The 16,081-nt window shown below is 55.5% G+C and overlaps 1 protein-coding gene across 1 annotated transcript; it reads left to right on the forward strand.

Annotated features, from left to right (window-relative positions):
- The first annotated feature begins 5,663 nt into the window (after nt 1–5,663).
- On the forward strand, nt 5,664–16,019 carry AGPAT2 (1-acylglycerol-3-phosphate O-acyltransferase 2). Its single transcript, XM_082492818.1, has 6 exons — nt 5,664–5,919; nt 9,939–10,072; nt 10,636–10,811; nt 11,000–11,095; nt 12,800–12,872; nt 13,760–16,019. Exons 1-6 carry the CDS (start codon nt 5,732–5,734, stop codon nt 13,909–13,911), a joined length of 819 nt encoding a protein of 272 aa, XP_082348944.1. The 5' UTR covers nt 5,664–5,731; the 3' UTR covers nt 13,912–16,019.
- The last annotated feature ends 62 nt before the right edge of the window (nt 16,020–16,081 follow it).

Below are 16,081 nucleotides of genomic sequence, written 5' to 3' on the forward strand. Positions count from 1 at the left end.
AGCCGGGAACGCCACGCTCAGCACGCCGCTCGCTGCCGGCGCACCAGAGGGAGCACGGGGAGAGAGCACAGCTCCTGCTAACAGCGCCTGCACTGAGCAGGTACCAAGTGATGCTTCAGAGTAAGGTAAATGCCCTTTTGGAGGCAGGGATGGAAGTCCCCATGGAGATCAGCTTCCCTTCCCCTCTCTGTGGCACATCTCGCCTCTCCTGCCAAAGCCCCAGTCTCCCGCTCCTCCAGCTCTCACGGGCCACCGCGCAGTGGTAATTACTGCAGCTCTCTGGGGAAACAGGATCTTCATCTTTGCTGTAATTACCACTACAGGTCCACAGCAAAGGCATCAAAGGGAGCAGGAGAGGGGGGATGAGGAGCTTGCTGTCTCAGAAGCAGGTTGCACTGGTGGTGCATGCAGCAGGCACGCTCAGACATGCGCTGGCCAAAAGCACCTGACAATCACGGCCCCAAAAACATGCACACAGAGCTCAGCACCGTCACCCGAATGTAGCCCAGATGGGGCAAGTTATACTTCTGCTGGCTGGTGTCTCCCTGAGATGAGAGTCTCTGATGTGGGAGATAGAGCAAACCCCTCTTCAGTCCCAGGTTGCCCATCAGGAGAAGCCCTTGGCTAATGGCTTCGCCTTCCCTGTTCCCTCCATCAGTCTCCAGGTCAACCACCCAGCCCCTTCCACTGGCACAAAATCCATTAGAAACAATTTGATTTCCTTTGAAATCATGATGTTTTGGGGAAAAAAAAAAATTCCTAATCCTATTGCAAGTGGAAAAAAAGAAAGTCATTCCAATATTAGAGCCTTGGGCCCGGAGGAGCTTGAGTGCTGCATGCAGAGGAGATGCTGTTTCCAAGGCTGTGTCCTGTGCCTGGCACACTCCCGTCTTGCTCAGAGCCTCGCCTGGGGCAGACGGTGGGATGTCTTGCAGAGAACATCAGGTGCAGGGGGGTTTCCAGCCGGGCTGTACAAATGGAAATGCAACAGGCAGATCTTACAGCCTCGTATTTTCGCTGCCTCTTGGTTTCCGCAAAGCCTACCAGGAGAACAAAAAAAAATCAAAACGGGTGCTGGGGGGGCATGGTGGGGTGTGAGCCCCAGCAGTAATCCTTGACTGACGGCACATTGACTCCGCAAACACCCGTTTCCAGCCCCACTGACAGCCAGAGCAGCAGCACCCTGGCCCTCAATGGGACGGCTTTTGTGGCGTTCCTCATGCGGATAAGCATCGTGCCAAATCAGCCTTGTATCTTACGTGGATTTAAATAATTGGTTGGGGTTTTTTTAAGGCAGAGGTAAGACAAGCTCAGAGAAAGCAGATCTTTAAATAAAGCAGAGGTGAGGAATGGTTTTAGGTGTGTTATAGGAGCAGCAGGGCTGGGTGTCCCGAGGCACCTGCGGGGCACAGGGGTGTTTCGTGCGGGGCTGGCGGGGGCTGCGTGGGGCCTGAAACCCGCCCAGGGCTCCTGACCCCGACAACGGGACCATAAAACCACAGCTGCCCACAGTGAACATCCGAGCAGACAACACAGTTATTTTCTCAATAGTTATTTGTAGGTGAGTAAAGGTTACAGGAAGGAGAGCTCTGATTATCTAATACACTTTTGCAACATGTTTCTCTCTTAATTGCGTGTTCCCAGTTGAACTCCCTCAGGCTCATTCTCTTTCCAGTGACCAGCGAAGGCCGTGCACACAGAACCCCAGCACCAGCGCAGTTTAGCAATCTCATGCTTCTGGGTTTTTTGTGCAACCCATTCGCGATGTAGTCCTGTGGGTAACTGCAGCGTTCAAACCACGCTGAGTCAACAGCCGGTCTCCTCCCCAAGTGTTTACTCTGTTGTCACGAGAGCACTGACGTGTTATTACTTACAAGCACAGCAGTGTGACCATGGGGCAGCCAGAGCCAACACAGCAGCGGGGGTCAGTCTGAAGCTCTGCCCGTGAAACCATGGGCTCAGCGGTGGGACAGCCAACAGGGGCTTCCATGGCACCCACACGAGGAGGGGTGGGAGGGCTTTGCCTCCCATGCGACCGGTGCCATTTTAGGCTGAAACAAGTGAGACGGAAACGGGATTCACCCACATCCTTTCCACAAACTGCTCTTAGCCACCATCCTCACCTCGCCGAGCAGCCTGCAGCGGGCCCTGCTGTGCGCAGCAGTAGATACAGCACAGCACAGCTCAGATCTCTGCACCGTCTTTGCCAGAGCAACACTTTCAGGAGGAGATTTCAGTGGTGCCGTCCCACTGGTGCCAGCCCTTAGGGCAGCCTTGCTTACCAATGCCAAGATGGTCCAGGTTACCAGTCTGTAGCCCTGCCTACGTGGGAGCAAGCCCTAGCAGCATAATTACAGCTGCACCATGGTGCTGGCCTGTTTTATGTGCCTCAAGCCACACAGGGGTAAGACTCAGTGCTGCCAGGCTCCGAGACATCTCTCAAAGCCAGCTGCTAGTTGGGACAAGTGAAGAGGGAAGAGGATGGATCAGTGGATGGATCCAACAGAGGTCTGGAAGAAGTTAGATCAGATGCATGGATCATCTTACTGTCCCCACGTTGCTGACAATCGAGGCTGTTTTGCGGCACCCAGCAGCAGGGGTTGCTGTCTAGGAGCTTGAGCAACCCGGGGCTTCGTGCTGCCCACACTGTCAGCCCTTCCTGGGCGGGCTTCCAAGCCACAGACATGCGTGCCTTGACATGGCCAAGAATGAAGCAGCTTGGCTGGCTGCTTCCTCCTCCCCCTGCTCTTAATGTCACCAAACCCAGTTGCTGCTTTCAACACATGTCCCTTGGCAGGAGGTGAAGAGAAGAAGCAGGCCGCCGGGTCGAGCTGCCAAAGGTGCCGTGGGAAGTCAAGGGCAGGTGCGTGGGGATGCAGCGGGGAGGGAGACACGGCACTGCAGACAGAGCCAGCGCTCCTTTGGCACAGCCTGCAACTCCCAGGGGGTTCTCACCGTGCACCCACCCGGCCTCGAGCCTCCTGCTGCTCCAAGACCAGCTCAGCCCTGCACGGTGACACCAGGCGATGGACGTGTCTCTCCTTCCTTCCCACCCTGCTGAGTGCTTTCCCTCTCTTCCCTCCACTGCTCTCCTTCTCCCCGTGTGCGTGGGAGATGTTCTCCCTGGTTCCATTTCTTTTCCAGTCAGAAGCTAGTCATCAGCAGTGAGGTCACGTGTTGTTTCCAAGGGAAGCAATAAATTAAGGCAAATAAAAGATAAAACACACAGGCAGGTTATTATAAGGCATCAGAAAACTAAGGCCAAGGGTAACACTCTCAGCTTTATGACTTTTCACAGACCCAGAAATCCTACCACCAGCAATGCCGTGTGGACCCTTCTCGCCATGCTTTGCTGTTAGCACTTTTCTACCTTTCCAAGGTAATTTATTGAGGCAGCTTTTTGTGGTCCCTGCTGAGGGTGCTGGGAGGCGCTGGGTGCCACGCGCACCCTCACCCAGCAGTGCCTGCTGCAGAGGATCTATTGCCTGCTTGGCGCTGGCTGGGGGCTCACTCCTGCCACCGTTCCTGGACCCCGCTCAGCTACACTACCTGCAGGCCACACTTGCAACGCATCTAAATAATTCAGTCAGTAGTTTAAATATGCAAAACATGCAGCACAATCTAGTAAGCTGTTGTGTGGGGTTTTTTTTAAAGAATTTGGATCTGCTTCATTCTGGCTTCTGAAGCTTGGGAGGGCAAGGAGAGGGTTGCCTTTGCCTCTGCCCAAAACTGGCCACACTTCGGGGGTGATGACGCTATCCCTGTTGCGTTCTGCAGTGCGCAGAGGCTCATGGGCCCTCTTCCATCCGGCAGTTTGTTATGGTAATGTTAATGCACAGGCTGTCGTCATCTGGCAGCATAACCGCTTGCCTTGTGAAATAACTCAGCGTGACAGCTCCGCTTGCTAGCAGGCAGGCCCATGTCTGGCTTCTAGTCTGGCATCAGAAATCACTCCGCTTCCTTGAGCTACAGACTAATATTCAACGTTTCATTTGCATTACTCCAGATAATCTGTTGGAGAGCGTGGGGAGAAGGGAATTATAGCCGAGCTCCTTTAGGAGCCCACACATGAAGCAAACGCGCAACTGCCATCCCCACTGCACCATATCTGCTACTGCTGTTTGCCATCGGCACCGCGGCCGTGCTGGAATCCGCATTTCAGTTTCCCAACATCAGCCAGCGTTTGCGAGTCGAGCGGGTCAGCTCGCACGATGCCCCAGTGACAGATCACCAGTGACTTTCTTCCCGCGTCAACAAAAGCGAAAGTCACGAGGATAACGCAGAATTGCTCCGGGCCAGCTTATGTTCAGCTGAAAAGGTCTCGGTGACTTCCCAGGCATATGCTGGCTGGCACGGTGCTGGGGCAAGGCTCTCCGAACAGCCTGTACGATGCAGGCCGGAGGGATTAGTCTGATGCTGCGTCGAGATGCTAATACAATAAAGGTCCTTTGTGGCATTAGCGGGAATCATGAGACCAGCTCTGAGATGTCATTGCCTGGCAGCTGTAGGGAGTGCTGGCTTTGAGCTCTCCAGCAGAGAGAAGGAGCTTGTCTCCTGCTTCAGGCGTTAGAGCTGCTGAGGGGCCATGGAAATGCAGTGAGCCCCCTCCGATTTGGTGACAGCTCGTTTGGGAATAGCCGCTACCGCAGTTGTTGAGTCTAGGGAGAGATGAGGGAACAAGGGTTACTTGGAAAGGGATCATCACTTTTCCTTGTGTGCTCCATGGAGCTGCAAAGCTGTGGATGCCAAGATGATGCTTGGGACTGCAGCACCAGGGTCACATCTTACCCCACTAAAGCCACCACCACCCCCGGGACTGGGGTTTTGCTATAAAAAGTGTTGCAAAACCTGCTGAGGCCAGTGAAACCGTTTGTGTCAGTTTCATCTCCCTTGCCAGCTTCGTGCCCACAAAGCCATTGAGCCTGATCCTGACCTAACCCCAGCGCCAGCGGGGAAGGCTCCATCCCACTCAGCTCGTTCATGCTGGTGAAAAATCAGCGTCAAGCACCAGCGGAGAACGTGGGTGACATGAGGGGCAGGGAGACCTCTCACTAAAATTCACAACTGACCGATGCTCCCCTTGGTCAGTTGCGAATTTTCATGACACGAAGACCCTACACCATACCAGGAGAGACCCAAAGACCCCACATGGCACCACCAGGGACACCCAGAGACCCCATATAGCACTTTGAGGGACCCAAAGCCCCCACATGGCACCATGAGGGGACTCTAAAGACCCCAAATGGCACCATGAAAGGAGTGAAAATCCCCACATGGCACCATGAGGGACCCAAAGACCCCACATGGCACCATGAGGGGACCAAAAGCCCTCAGGGTCCCCATAAGGGATCCCACGGTCCTCCCACCATGCCCTCAGGGGACCCAGACCCACACAGCATCATAAGGGACCCAAAGCCCTCAGGGTCCCCATGAGGGACCCCATGGTCCTCTCACCATGCCCTGAGGGGACCCAGACCCACACAGCACCATGAGGGGACCCCCAAACCCTCAGGGGGCCCGTGAGATCCCCCACTCCGCTCCCGCCGCGCCCCGCGGGGCCCGTCCCGCTCCGGCGGAGGGGAGCGGCGGGGGGGGTGGGCCGGGCCGGGCCGGGCCGTCCGCACCGCCCACATAAGGCGGGGGCAGCTCCACGCCGCTCGGCGCGGCGGCGGAGTCGGAGTCTCCGTTGTCTCCTCTTCGGTCGGGCTGCGCGGTGCCGGAGGCGGGGGACATGGAGCTGGGGTGGCTGCTGTGGGGGGCGGCGGTGCTGCTGTTGCTCCACGTCCTGATGGAGTTCAGCCCCGCCGTCAACTTCGCCCTGCGCATCGGTTTCTACTCCCTCCTCTGCCTCGTCGCCTCGGCCCTGACGGCGCCCGTCTGCCTCCTCGTCAACGGCGGCCGCACCGTCAAGAACATGAGGTGAGGGGCGGGGGGACGCGGGGGGACACGACGAGGACGGGGACGTGGCAGGGCCATGGTGAAACACAAACTGGGGAGATCGGTTTCCGGCCCAGCCTCTGCGTGGGGGCCTCGGGGCGGGATGGTGGTGGCCTCCTTTACCTCAGGTCTGTGAGAGCGGACCTGCCCTGGCGGCAGCGGGGTGGTCTCTTGGCTCATGGAGGGCGCTGGGGGCTGCGGTGAGGGGCAGCGCCACCCCCCAGCCGTTCCCGTGGTGAGCCCCCTTTGGGGCTGAGCGGCCCAGAAGGTGTGAGGATGGTGGCCAGTGGCCGTGCTCTGGGGGCCACACGGGTTTGGGGGAAAGCTATGTGACAGCAGTGTTTTGAGGGGGGGGGGTTCCCCCCCCTCCATTAGTGGAGGCTGTGCCAGGAGGGCTGTCTGCAAGGAGCATGGTGGCCACGCAGCTGCCCGGGGCTCGCTCGTTGCTGTCAGGCCTGGCTGCCCGTGGCCCTCTGAGGGTGGCTGAGCTGCTGCTGAGAAGAGCAGCTCCTCTACACACGAAGGTATATTTTAAGGGCAGTAGGTGGCACTTCCCCCTGTCAGCACAAGAGAACTTGGGCTCCTTGCTTTGCTGTCCTTGCTTTGCCGCTTTTTACCTACTCAAGCCACCCGTGTCCAGGCCACGTTATGTGGCTGCAGGGCAAAGGGGAGCCCTGTTGCCTTAATACATCCTTTTGGACCAAAGGTGTGGCGGTGTCTCAGCTGGTGGAGCTGGACTTTGCTTTGTGGTGTGGCTCTTGCAGGTGGGGCTCAGGGTGGAGCGAGAGGGCACAGGGCACCACGGTGCTGCCTCGCGGGCTCTGCCCTGCCTGCCCCAGCCAATGGGTTGCCATCATCAGCTCAGTTGCTGTGGCCCCAGGCACTGGAAAGAGCCATCTGCTCTGGGATCTCCAGCATAGCTCTGTTTCCAGCTTTGGTTGCCTTGGCTGGCTCAGGAGCAGCTTTCCATTGCGCGACCAGCTTTGCAGCTTGGAGAATTTATGATGTTAATTATGGAGACACTCTCTTTTTCTTCCCCACCCCTAAAACTTTGTAAATCTCCTGTAAACTTAAAGGAACTCCTTGGGAACAAGAACTCCTTGCACTGAACATCTCCTCATGTTGAAACTTGGTGCTGAATTTTGGCCAGAACTGCCCTTTTCCTGTAACTTAAGCTCATCGTTTCCATGTGCTGGTACTGGCTGATGGCCCTGGTTATGTATCCCAGCCCCTGGGAGGTCTGTGGCTGAGGTGATCCAGTGAGTTCCTTAGTTCTGCATCATCCCAGTCTCCTTATTCCTGCTTGGGGAAGGGAGTTGAAGCAAGGCACATGCTGGTGGACAGACAGCGATAACAGCATCGCTGCCCGGCGCAGAACACCCCGTCCTTGTTGTGCTCCTGGCTCCAGTGCCAAGCTGGTGTGACTTGGAAGAGGTTGCCCTCTCTGTCTGATAGAGATAGCACTGTTTATCTAGTGGCGAAACCTCTTGCAAGAGCTTCCAATCTGGTAAGCACGCTTCATTAATCCTTGAAAATCAGAGTATCCTAAAAAGGCCTCTGTCACAGGCTGCAGAGCAGAGCACATGAAGGTGGGGCTGCTGGATTTCAGACTCACGCTGTTACGGATGCACTGAAAAAGCACACTGCCTCTCATTTTTCTGCTCTCTCCTTGTGTCTGGCAATAAGCGCATCAGACTTACAGCTCTCTGCAGCTGTGACTGGATCATTCAGACCAGCAGAGAAGCTGTTTGCAGGGTTGAAGGGGAGTAGGACCCACCTGCTTAACCCTGTGGATGACATGGCCAATTCCGCAGGGCTGCCAGTCACCTGGTGGCTCTTCGCTTGCTCTGAGCTCTGCCCCTTTGCCTCTTTCAGTGGCTCAGGCCACATCTTGTGCAAGGAAACCCTGGCTCCTTACTGGCAGGAGGAAGTTCGATGGTTGCTCTTGAGTAATGTGTAACCAGCCTCTCCCAGCAGCTATGGAGCAGCGTGACTTCCAGAGCAGTGACCTCTTTTTTGGTTGGCAGTCAGAAGGGAGGAGAAGTGGGATTTAGGTCAGTCTGGTGGCATGGCATCCATCATGACCTCACTGATTCATGTCACCCTGCCTCTACTCACCTGCCCTTTTGTCTCTTCACCTGGACTGCCCTCCTGTAACTTCAGTGCAGGCCCATGGTGCTCGGGAGCTCTGCAGTCTGTGCACCTCCTCATGTCCTTTCCCTGGGTGCGGCTCTAACCTTTGCAGCAAGTTTGAATGACCCAGGACTGATAGCTGCAGCGTCACTCAGATGTGTCACCTGCGGGCGTTGGCCTGGCCTGGCCTGAGCTCCAGTGTCAAAGCCAGGGCCTGGGCAGTCTGCATGGTGGGGCACCCCACGGAGATATGAACCCCAGAGTGGGTAGGAGCAAGCCAGGGAAAGTTGCCTTGACAGAGGCAAGTGTTTGAAGAGTTGATGGCAGGGATGGGGAGACTTCTGGAGAACAGATGCTGGGAGCTGCTGCCAAGTTAGGATAAGATGTTGTCTGGATGCTCCACTCCCACCCCAGGGGACAGGGATGCTTCCCAGGCTGATGGTGCTGTGCAGCCCTCTGGCTGGACCCTGTTACGGGGGAGAAGCTGACACTGTCCCTCTGTTTCCTCCTGCAGGGAGGCAAGATCCATCATCTGTCTGCCAGGGAGATAGTGGGCCCCGAGGCAGGGCATCCGGGTGCTTTTTGGAGGGCAGGTCAGCTCCTGAATCTGCTCTAGGGGAGGGAGAGCAAGGCAGAGCTGTTGGCTGCTCCTGGGGCCTTTGTTCATGTGCGAGCTTCTCTGCCTCCTGTCCTGGCGAATGGCTGCTCCCCTGCCCAAAATAGCCCCCATGTGCTGCCAGCTTCTGGCTGTGTCCTTTGGCCCAGTTGGAGGGTCCCCAGCTCCCACCTGTCTGGGGGTGGCATAGGCGGGCCCTGCTCCCATGGGCTGGCAGGATCTCGGCTGGCGAGCCTGGGCTGGGTGTGCTCAGCAAGGGCATGGCAGCCTGCTCCATGCGTTGGCAGAGCTGAGTGGAGCTTCTGCCAGGTGGGGTCCCAGCCCTCGGGCAGAGGGGAGGAAAGCAGGGAGCTTTGTGGACGGACTTGCAGATCTGCTGGGGATTTGAACTGACAGGCAAAAGCTGTTTGCTTGAAGGTGGGTTTGCTGGGGGCACCTAGCCTCTGCCAAGCTGTGTGGGGAGCATCCCATTTGCTGTTTTCATCCTTGTGTTTTACAGGGAAGTGTTTCTCACCTCTGTTCTTCTCCTTTCTTGGACTCCCCTGGGGTAGCGACGCCCCATGTTTGTTTGTATCGTTAAACAGCATCTTTCAGCGCTGCAAGGAGCAGAATTGACAGAGCCTTCTTTGGGTTACAGCAGGCTAATACCCATGTGCTGGGGAGTGGCAGCTCCTAGGAGAACTGTTTGAACAACTTGCGGGGCTCTGCTGATTGCAGGAGGAAAACATTGGAAGCATCAGAGCAGACAATGGCTGTGGCACAGGGAAAAACAGGAGCACTAAGTGGATAGGACTGGCAGCAGGAGGAGTCCTTGATTCAGTGTTGAAACAAGTGTCTGTCCTTCCTGGACTTCAGAGGTCTTCTAGTTTGCCCTTTGTTTGCAGGGCTCTTGCAGTTGCACTGGGCTGGACTCGTCTCTTCCAAAGAGCTCATAGTAAGCCTGGTTGTGAGCTGATGCTGTCAGCTTGAAGTAAGCATGAACCATCGAGTCTAGCTGTACTGGCCTCAAAGTTACAATCAGCTTCCCCCAGGCTTCTAGTAAAATTCCTACACTGGGAGTGGACAAGGCTTAGCATTCAACTGAAGCACCTTGACCACATGGGACCGTGCAGGACAGACATTTGGATGGACCACAGGGCAAATGAGAGTGGAGGCTCTCTGTCACAGATGCCTTGTCTCCTTCCACCTATGCTGGGTATAGCAGACCCTGTCACCTCCCTGCCCTGCTGCTGACTACTCTTCTCTTCTGCAGAATCATCAGAACTGTGGTCAAGACCTTCAAGTATTTCTTCGGCCTGAGGTTTGAGGTGAAGGGACTGGAGAACTTCAAGGTGGAGGGCCCTGCTATCATTGTGTCCAACCACCAGAGCATCCTCGACATGATGGGTGAGGAGTTGGTGGGAGGGAGGGAGCGGTTCTCTTGCTCACCATCAGAGAAATGCTGTTTGCATCTCCTGGCCAAGCAGCCCCCTGCCCTGGCTGGTCTGTGCTACCGAGCCAGCTGGTCCAGCTTTCTCTAGCAGTGCTGGTTGCAGGAAGGGTCTCTCCTCTGAGCAATCGCACCACGTGCAGCACCCCAGTTACTGCTCAGCTTCAGGTGCCTCTCAGCTCTCTGCCTTACATCCCTGCCTCCCTGATAGCCTGGCTGGCCTCGCACTTGTGTCAGTGTGCCAAGCAGCCAGGCCTGAGGGGTGGCCCCACTAGGCACCCCGGGGGTGAGGAGTGAGCTGCCTCCTGAGGAGTCTTGCTATGACCTGCATCCACCCTGACCCTGTAATTCTGCTCTGTGCCGAGTCTTTCTGCTCTGTTGATGGCAGCAGAAACCAGCAGAGAAATGAGGTGCTGGTCTGTCCCTGGGACTCCCCACCTCAGATTGTGTCTCTTGTCCCATCTGAATGCAGGATGGGGGGCTGGTGGCTGCTAGGTCTCACCCTCTACCATCACATTAGGGCTGATGGAGGTCCTGCCTGATGACTGTGTCCAGGTGGGCAAGAAGGAGCTGATGTACGCCGGCACTGTGGGGCTCATCATCTACCTCGGCGGTGTCATCTTCATCAACAGGAAGAGCACCACCAGCGCCAAGATGGTGATGGCAGAGGTGGCCAAGAGTATGACAGCTGACAATGTGAGTGTGACTGTAGCGTGTGTCTGGGTATCCTGGGGAGGCACGGGGGGCTGTGGCACTCCTGGTGCTGGCTCTCCTGAAGTTAGAGCCACCTGCAGCTCTTGGCAACGCTGGCTGGTGGCTTGGCCAGTAGGAAGGGAGCACTGCAAGTGGATTGCTGGAGCACAGCCTTATCTCCCCTTGTACAGGTGAAGGTGTGGGTGTACCCAGAGGGCACAAGGAACTGCACAGGGGATTTGCTGCCATTCAAGAAAGGAGCATTTCACCTTGCCGTCCAAGCACAGGTAACGAGGCTTTGCTCCTGCACGGGAACCCTGAATGCTTTTGCAGTGACATTGCAGACTGGTCATGCAGTGGTATGGTTTATTTGCTCTCCAGTGAGCTGTGTTCCCAGGTCACAGCTGAGCTCCTCTGCTAAACCACCATTAGGTGTCATAAGAGCTACCCAGCAGGAGCCAAGAGCCTTTTCCATCCCCTGCAGGAATGACTTGACCCCTGTGGATGAGGGGCTGCAGACAGTGGAGAAGCTGCCTTATCCTCTCTCCTGACTGCTCCAGCACTGCATTCCTGGTATCCCATGTGGAGGGCAGAGCATAGGGACTGGGACACTTGACCCCCTAGCTCTAGTCTTTGCAGGCAGTGTCTGTGTACTGCTCCTGGGGACACGGCTGCAGCACAGAGCTTGCTTCTGGCTGGGAGCTCAGCGGGTGCTGTGCTTTATGAGCTTGCATGGGGAATCCCAAAGCTGTTGATGCATTTCTCAATCCCCCAGGTTGCAATAGTGTAGTGTTGATTCAGGATTGTTAATGCTAGTGCTTTAGAGCAACATCTGGGCTTGCTCTGTGTGGAAATAGCTGTTCCCTCCCAGACAGCCATATGGCACTTCTTGGTATGTCTTAAATGCCTCCTCTCTCCAAAATGACAAAAATCCATGAGCAGTTAGTGGGAGAGCAGACAAACAGCTCCTTGGTTTCAAACAGCTAGAGCTGTTAGGGCTTCTGAAGGAGCGGTGGTGCTTGCCTGGGCAGAGCTCTGGGGCAGTACTGAAGACCTGGCTGTGCTGCCTGGGCCCAGGTGGCTGCTGGAAGCTGGGCCACCCTGCTCGGCTGGGGACTAGATGCTAGAGAGGCGGCTGGGAGGAGATGGGTGCCTTGCCTTCCCATGCATGCTCTGCCTTGCTTCTCAGGACTGGGATGACTCCAGGCCTGAGGGAAAACTGCTTTCCCTAAAAGAGGTGTTATAGCAGGGATCCTGGAGACTGGAGTAGTAGGTGCCAGATCTCTTGCTGGGTTTGATTGGCCAAGCCCAGGGTGTAGCCTGCATTGTACCATCCCCATTCCTGCCGGGGTGATGCAACCAAGGCAGGGGCTGGTGGCTGCTGGAAGGAAAGGATGACAGTAGAAATGGTACCCACCTTTGCTAACATTCCCCCTGAGTCACTAGCTGTAGATTGTGTCTGTGTTATCAGCATTGAAATAAGGACTCTGTTCCTGCCCTCCTGGCTGTGTCTCTACCTGTCTGAAGCTTCCCTGAGAGCAATTGATTGCAGCTGGTAACTCCTTTTCTTAGAAGCCGAAGGCATGACAGCTGGCCTGCCTCAAACATGTCCTTGTACAGCATGGCAGGGGCTATCAAAATAGGCATCCTCCAATGTTTGCACGTCAGAAAATATACCTGGGATTTGAAGTCTGGCTTGGGACAAGGAGCCCCAAGAGCCAGTGCTGACCTGAGGCTGAAGTGTAACTTAGCCCTAGTGCCTTGAATGTCCCTGTGCCTTGAGTTGCTGAGGAGTGGTTTTGATCCCCTTTGACTCTGGACTGTGCCAGCCTTTGGAAGTGGGTCTTGCTTGTGAGGCTGTGTGTGCCCTGTGTGTGTGAGAGCTGAGCTGGGCCAGGTCAGCTCTGCTGCATGGGATTTGCTGCTTATTTCTGGCCTGCTCTGAGTTGCTGCGGTTAAAGTAACTCCTCTTTTTCCTCTTCTTCCCAAAGGTCCCAGTGATCCCTGTGGTATATTCCTCCTTTACCACCTTCTATAACCCAAAGACGAAATTATTTACATCAGGTACGAAAGAGCACGAGGGTCTCTACAGTCACTCGGTGACAGGGTTGATGCCATACCCATGTGGAGATCTGGTTCACAAGGGTGTGGGAGGGAAGCAGAGCTGGGGTGACAAGGAGGAGTTCTGGGAGATGTGTGGAGTAAGTTCAAAGCACTTGGCACCAGAGCCTGGGCTGGGCAACTCAGGAAAGAATCTAATTAAATACAGTGAAGGATGTTTTCATTAAAAATTGAACACTACCTCTCCCTCTCATAACTGGCACAGCCTGTCATTTGGTGAGGGTTTGGGGAAAGAAGCAGGTGTGCTCTGCCTCCTGACCTTTGAAAGCAGGGACCCCTCTGCAGGCAAACCAAGGAAGGCGGTCATATCAAAGCTTAGAAGTCTGTCAGTACAAGTGCTGGGCAGAAAATTGACTGAAAGCCAACTTGGAGCATAACTCTCACATTTAGGAGGAAGCCATGCCTGCTGTGCTCCCTGCCTGGGTTGGGTGGGAGCACCTGGTGCAGGCAGTGCCTGGCATGGTCCTGGAGCGGAGTGGGTCCATAGCCCTCAGCTTCCCCTACTCTCTTGGCTGGCAGGTGAGGGCAGAGTGGTGACACCAGCCTTGGAAAGGGGGAAGCTCTGGCTGGGGTGTCAGTTTGGGGCACAGAGGAAATACTCCACTGCTTGGCACAGCTGTTTGAGGGCAGCGTCTAATCCCCACAGCAATCTCTTACCCCTGAGACCAGTGCAGCCTCCACTGGCACTCCAGGCATGGATATCTGAAGCCCTGTGAGGGGATGAGGGCTGTGCTGAGGCTGTCCAGGACGGGTGGTGCAGGGGTCCTGGGAGGGCAGAGTAGTGCTCCTGTGGTGTGTGGGTTTCTCATAGGCTCTTCTCTTTTTCCCAGGGAAAATTAAGGTTGAGGTTCTGCCTCCAATAGAGACCAAAGGCCTGACATCAGATGATGTCTCTGACCTCACTGACAGATGCTTCCACACCATGAGGGAGACCCTCTTCAGGCTGTCGGGCAGTCCAAGCGAAACAAAGAAATCATCATAGATGCTTCTCCAGTGGCATCACCATGTGGTGGTGACTGAAGGGACCTGTCTGTTGCCAAATACCGAAGGAACTTCTCTTCCTCTGCAGTGACTTCTAATTCTGGGAACGCCACAGACTGGCACACACAGGGTGTCCAGCCAACATTGAGATTCCCTGTTGAGTGGATTTCTCTTATGGGTTCATTATCTCACAATGAAACGTCTCCTTTTTCTGAATTTCTCAGGCATCAAACTTGTGCTACCAAAGGCCTCAATGACCAGAGAGGTGAGTTCCCCCAGCTCAGGCAGCTGGCGTGGGGCGACGACAAAAACCTGGCTGGAGGCTGGGCTCTGCCTCAACCGAGTGTCCCTGCACCCGTGTTCCTGCAGGTTCAGCTAGTGCTGTCCTGGCCCTGTGCTGTCCCAGATGGAAACCACCAGGCAATAGTTTGTATCTGCATAACGTTGATGTTGTTCAAACAGGGCTGAGAATCGGGTGAAAATCCAGACTCTAGCTCTTCAGCAGTGCAGGGAGTGTGGCATCCTCCCTGGGCAGCCCGGAGCACTGCCATCCGGCATGGTGGAGCTCACGGGCGGTCTCTGGGGCAGGACCTGCCTCCTTCAGAGGTGCCTTTGGGTCACAGCAGCATCTTGTGCTGGGGCTTTGTGCTGCCCAGGCACTCCTGAGCCAATTCTTTCACTTCTGAAGGAAGCACCTAGGGCGAATAACCTCAGCTGGGCCGCAAAGGGGAATGCGTGGAGTCAGTCAGCCTTATAGTGTTTCTTTTGGGCTTGATTGCTGTGTCTGAACAAGTGCCCTCACTCACTGAGGGAAACTGCAGTCTGACCAAGCCACAGCGTATATGGTCTGGGCAGAGTTTAGCTGAATGCTGTCCAGCCTTGCCAGTTTAGTCATCTTCTGAATGAAGCCCCACGCTTGTTTCTACCATTCGGAGCCACCAGCTCGATTTTAAAAATCGCACAGATCTGTCGGAGTCCTGGGCAAATGTATCCTCACATGTGACTTGTTTGCGGCACACCTGTGGGTGACGTGCACCTGGGTTGGCTCAGAGCTTCCTTGGTGTTGGGAAACGGTGCTTCCAACTCCCTGCCGTGGTTCGACCATGTCACAGTAGTGCCTGCAGTACTTGTCGCAGATACCAAGGGCTCTGTCATGTTTGTTTTGCCACTTGTCATGGTCAGCAGTGGCCGAAAGATGGTGCCTGTCCCGTGTGTCTTTTGTGCAGATCTTGGTGGAGCTGCTGCTCTGCAGGGCTTGTAAAACTCCTGCAGAGCTGCAGGGTGGGCAAGCTGTGGCTGTAACAGGGCTTGGAAGGCTTCAGCTCTCCCTTTGGAGGAAATGGGCTCCTTCCCCCGTTCAGATAAAGGGATTTCCCCTGTGCTTTGGTGTGACAGACCAGCAGGGCTCCTGGATCCCTTGCTGGGAGCTGCAGAAATGCTGATGACCTCTGTGAAGAGCAGGGCTGGGTCACGTCCATGGTTCCAGGGGGTGACCTTCACCTGTAACTCAGGTTCAGGGAGGCTTTAGCTCTCCTGTTTATGGCGCAGGGTGTATAACCTTGAGATAAACTGCCTGGGGCTGCTCGGCTAGCTGACACAGCTGGCTCTTGCAGCCTGTCCTGGGCTGCATTGATGGAATTGCAGTTATACAGCATTTGGGGGTTAAAGCCTATGGGGGGGTCCTATAGAACCAGTGGTCCCCAAGGGAGGGAGCCCTTGGGCTGAGCTGGTGCTGGCAGCAGCCGGAGGGGCTTTATCAGAGGGGGCCTTACAGTACAGACTCAGGGGTCAGACCCGCTGTGGGACGGGTCAGGGTGGGAGGATGGGGACTGAACCAGCACTTTGTAAGAGCAGCAGATAAAGAGCTGTCATGGAGGTTAAACCCAGGAGGGTCCCGGGAGGGTTCCTGGTGGGGGATAGTCACATCCTCGAAGTGACTCTTGCAGTGTCCTTCCCTAAGAGGAGGGAGCGGTGCCTCTTTGTGCAGTTGTCTGCTGTTCACTTTTAATCGGGTTGAGAATAATGTATTGTGCTTAAAAAAAAAAAAAAAATTACACCTTTGGTTATTTAAATAAAAGTGACTCCTGGTCTTGTGTGGGAGCAGGGGGAAGAGGGCTGCTGTGGGAAGAAGGGCTCTGACCCTTCAGCTCTTGCAGGGGGGTGGGTCTGGT

This window comes from Vanellus vanellus (assembly GCF_965231255.1).
Source record: "Vanellus vanellus genome assembly, chromosome: 18".
NCBI lineage: Eukaryota > Metazoa > Chordata > Aves > Charadriiformes > Charadriidae > Vanellus > Vanellus vanellus.

Coding starts and splice junctions, on each gene's coding strand:
- AGPAT2 (XM_082492818.1), top strand. CDS start 5,732: ATGGAGCTGGGGTGGCTGCTGTGGGGGGCGGCGGTGCTGCTGTTGCTC. Junction 11,096..12,799: donor ACCTTGCCGTCCAAGCACAG/GTAACGAGGCTT, acceptor TTCTTCCCAAAG/GTCCCAGTGATCCCTGTGGT. Junction 12,873..13,759: donor GACGAAATTATTTACATCAG/GTACGAAAGAGC, acceptor TCTTTTTCCCAG/GGAAAATTAAGGTTGAGGTT.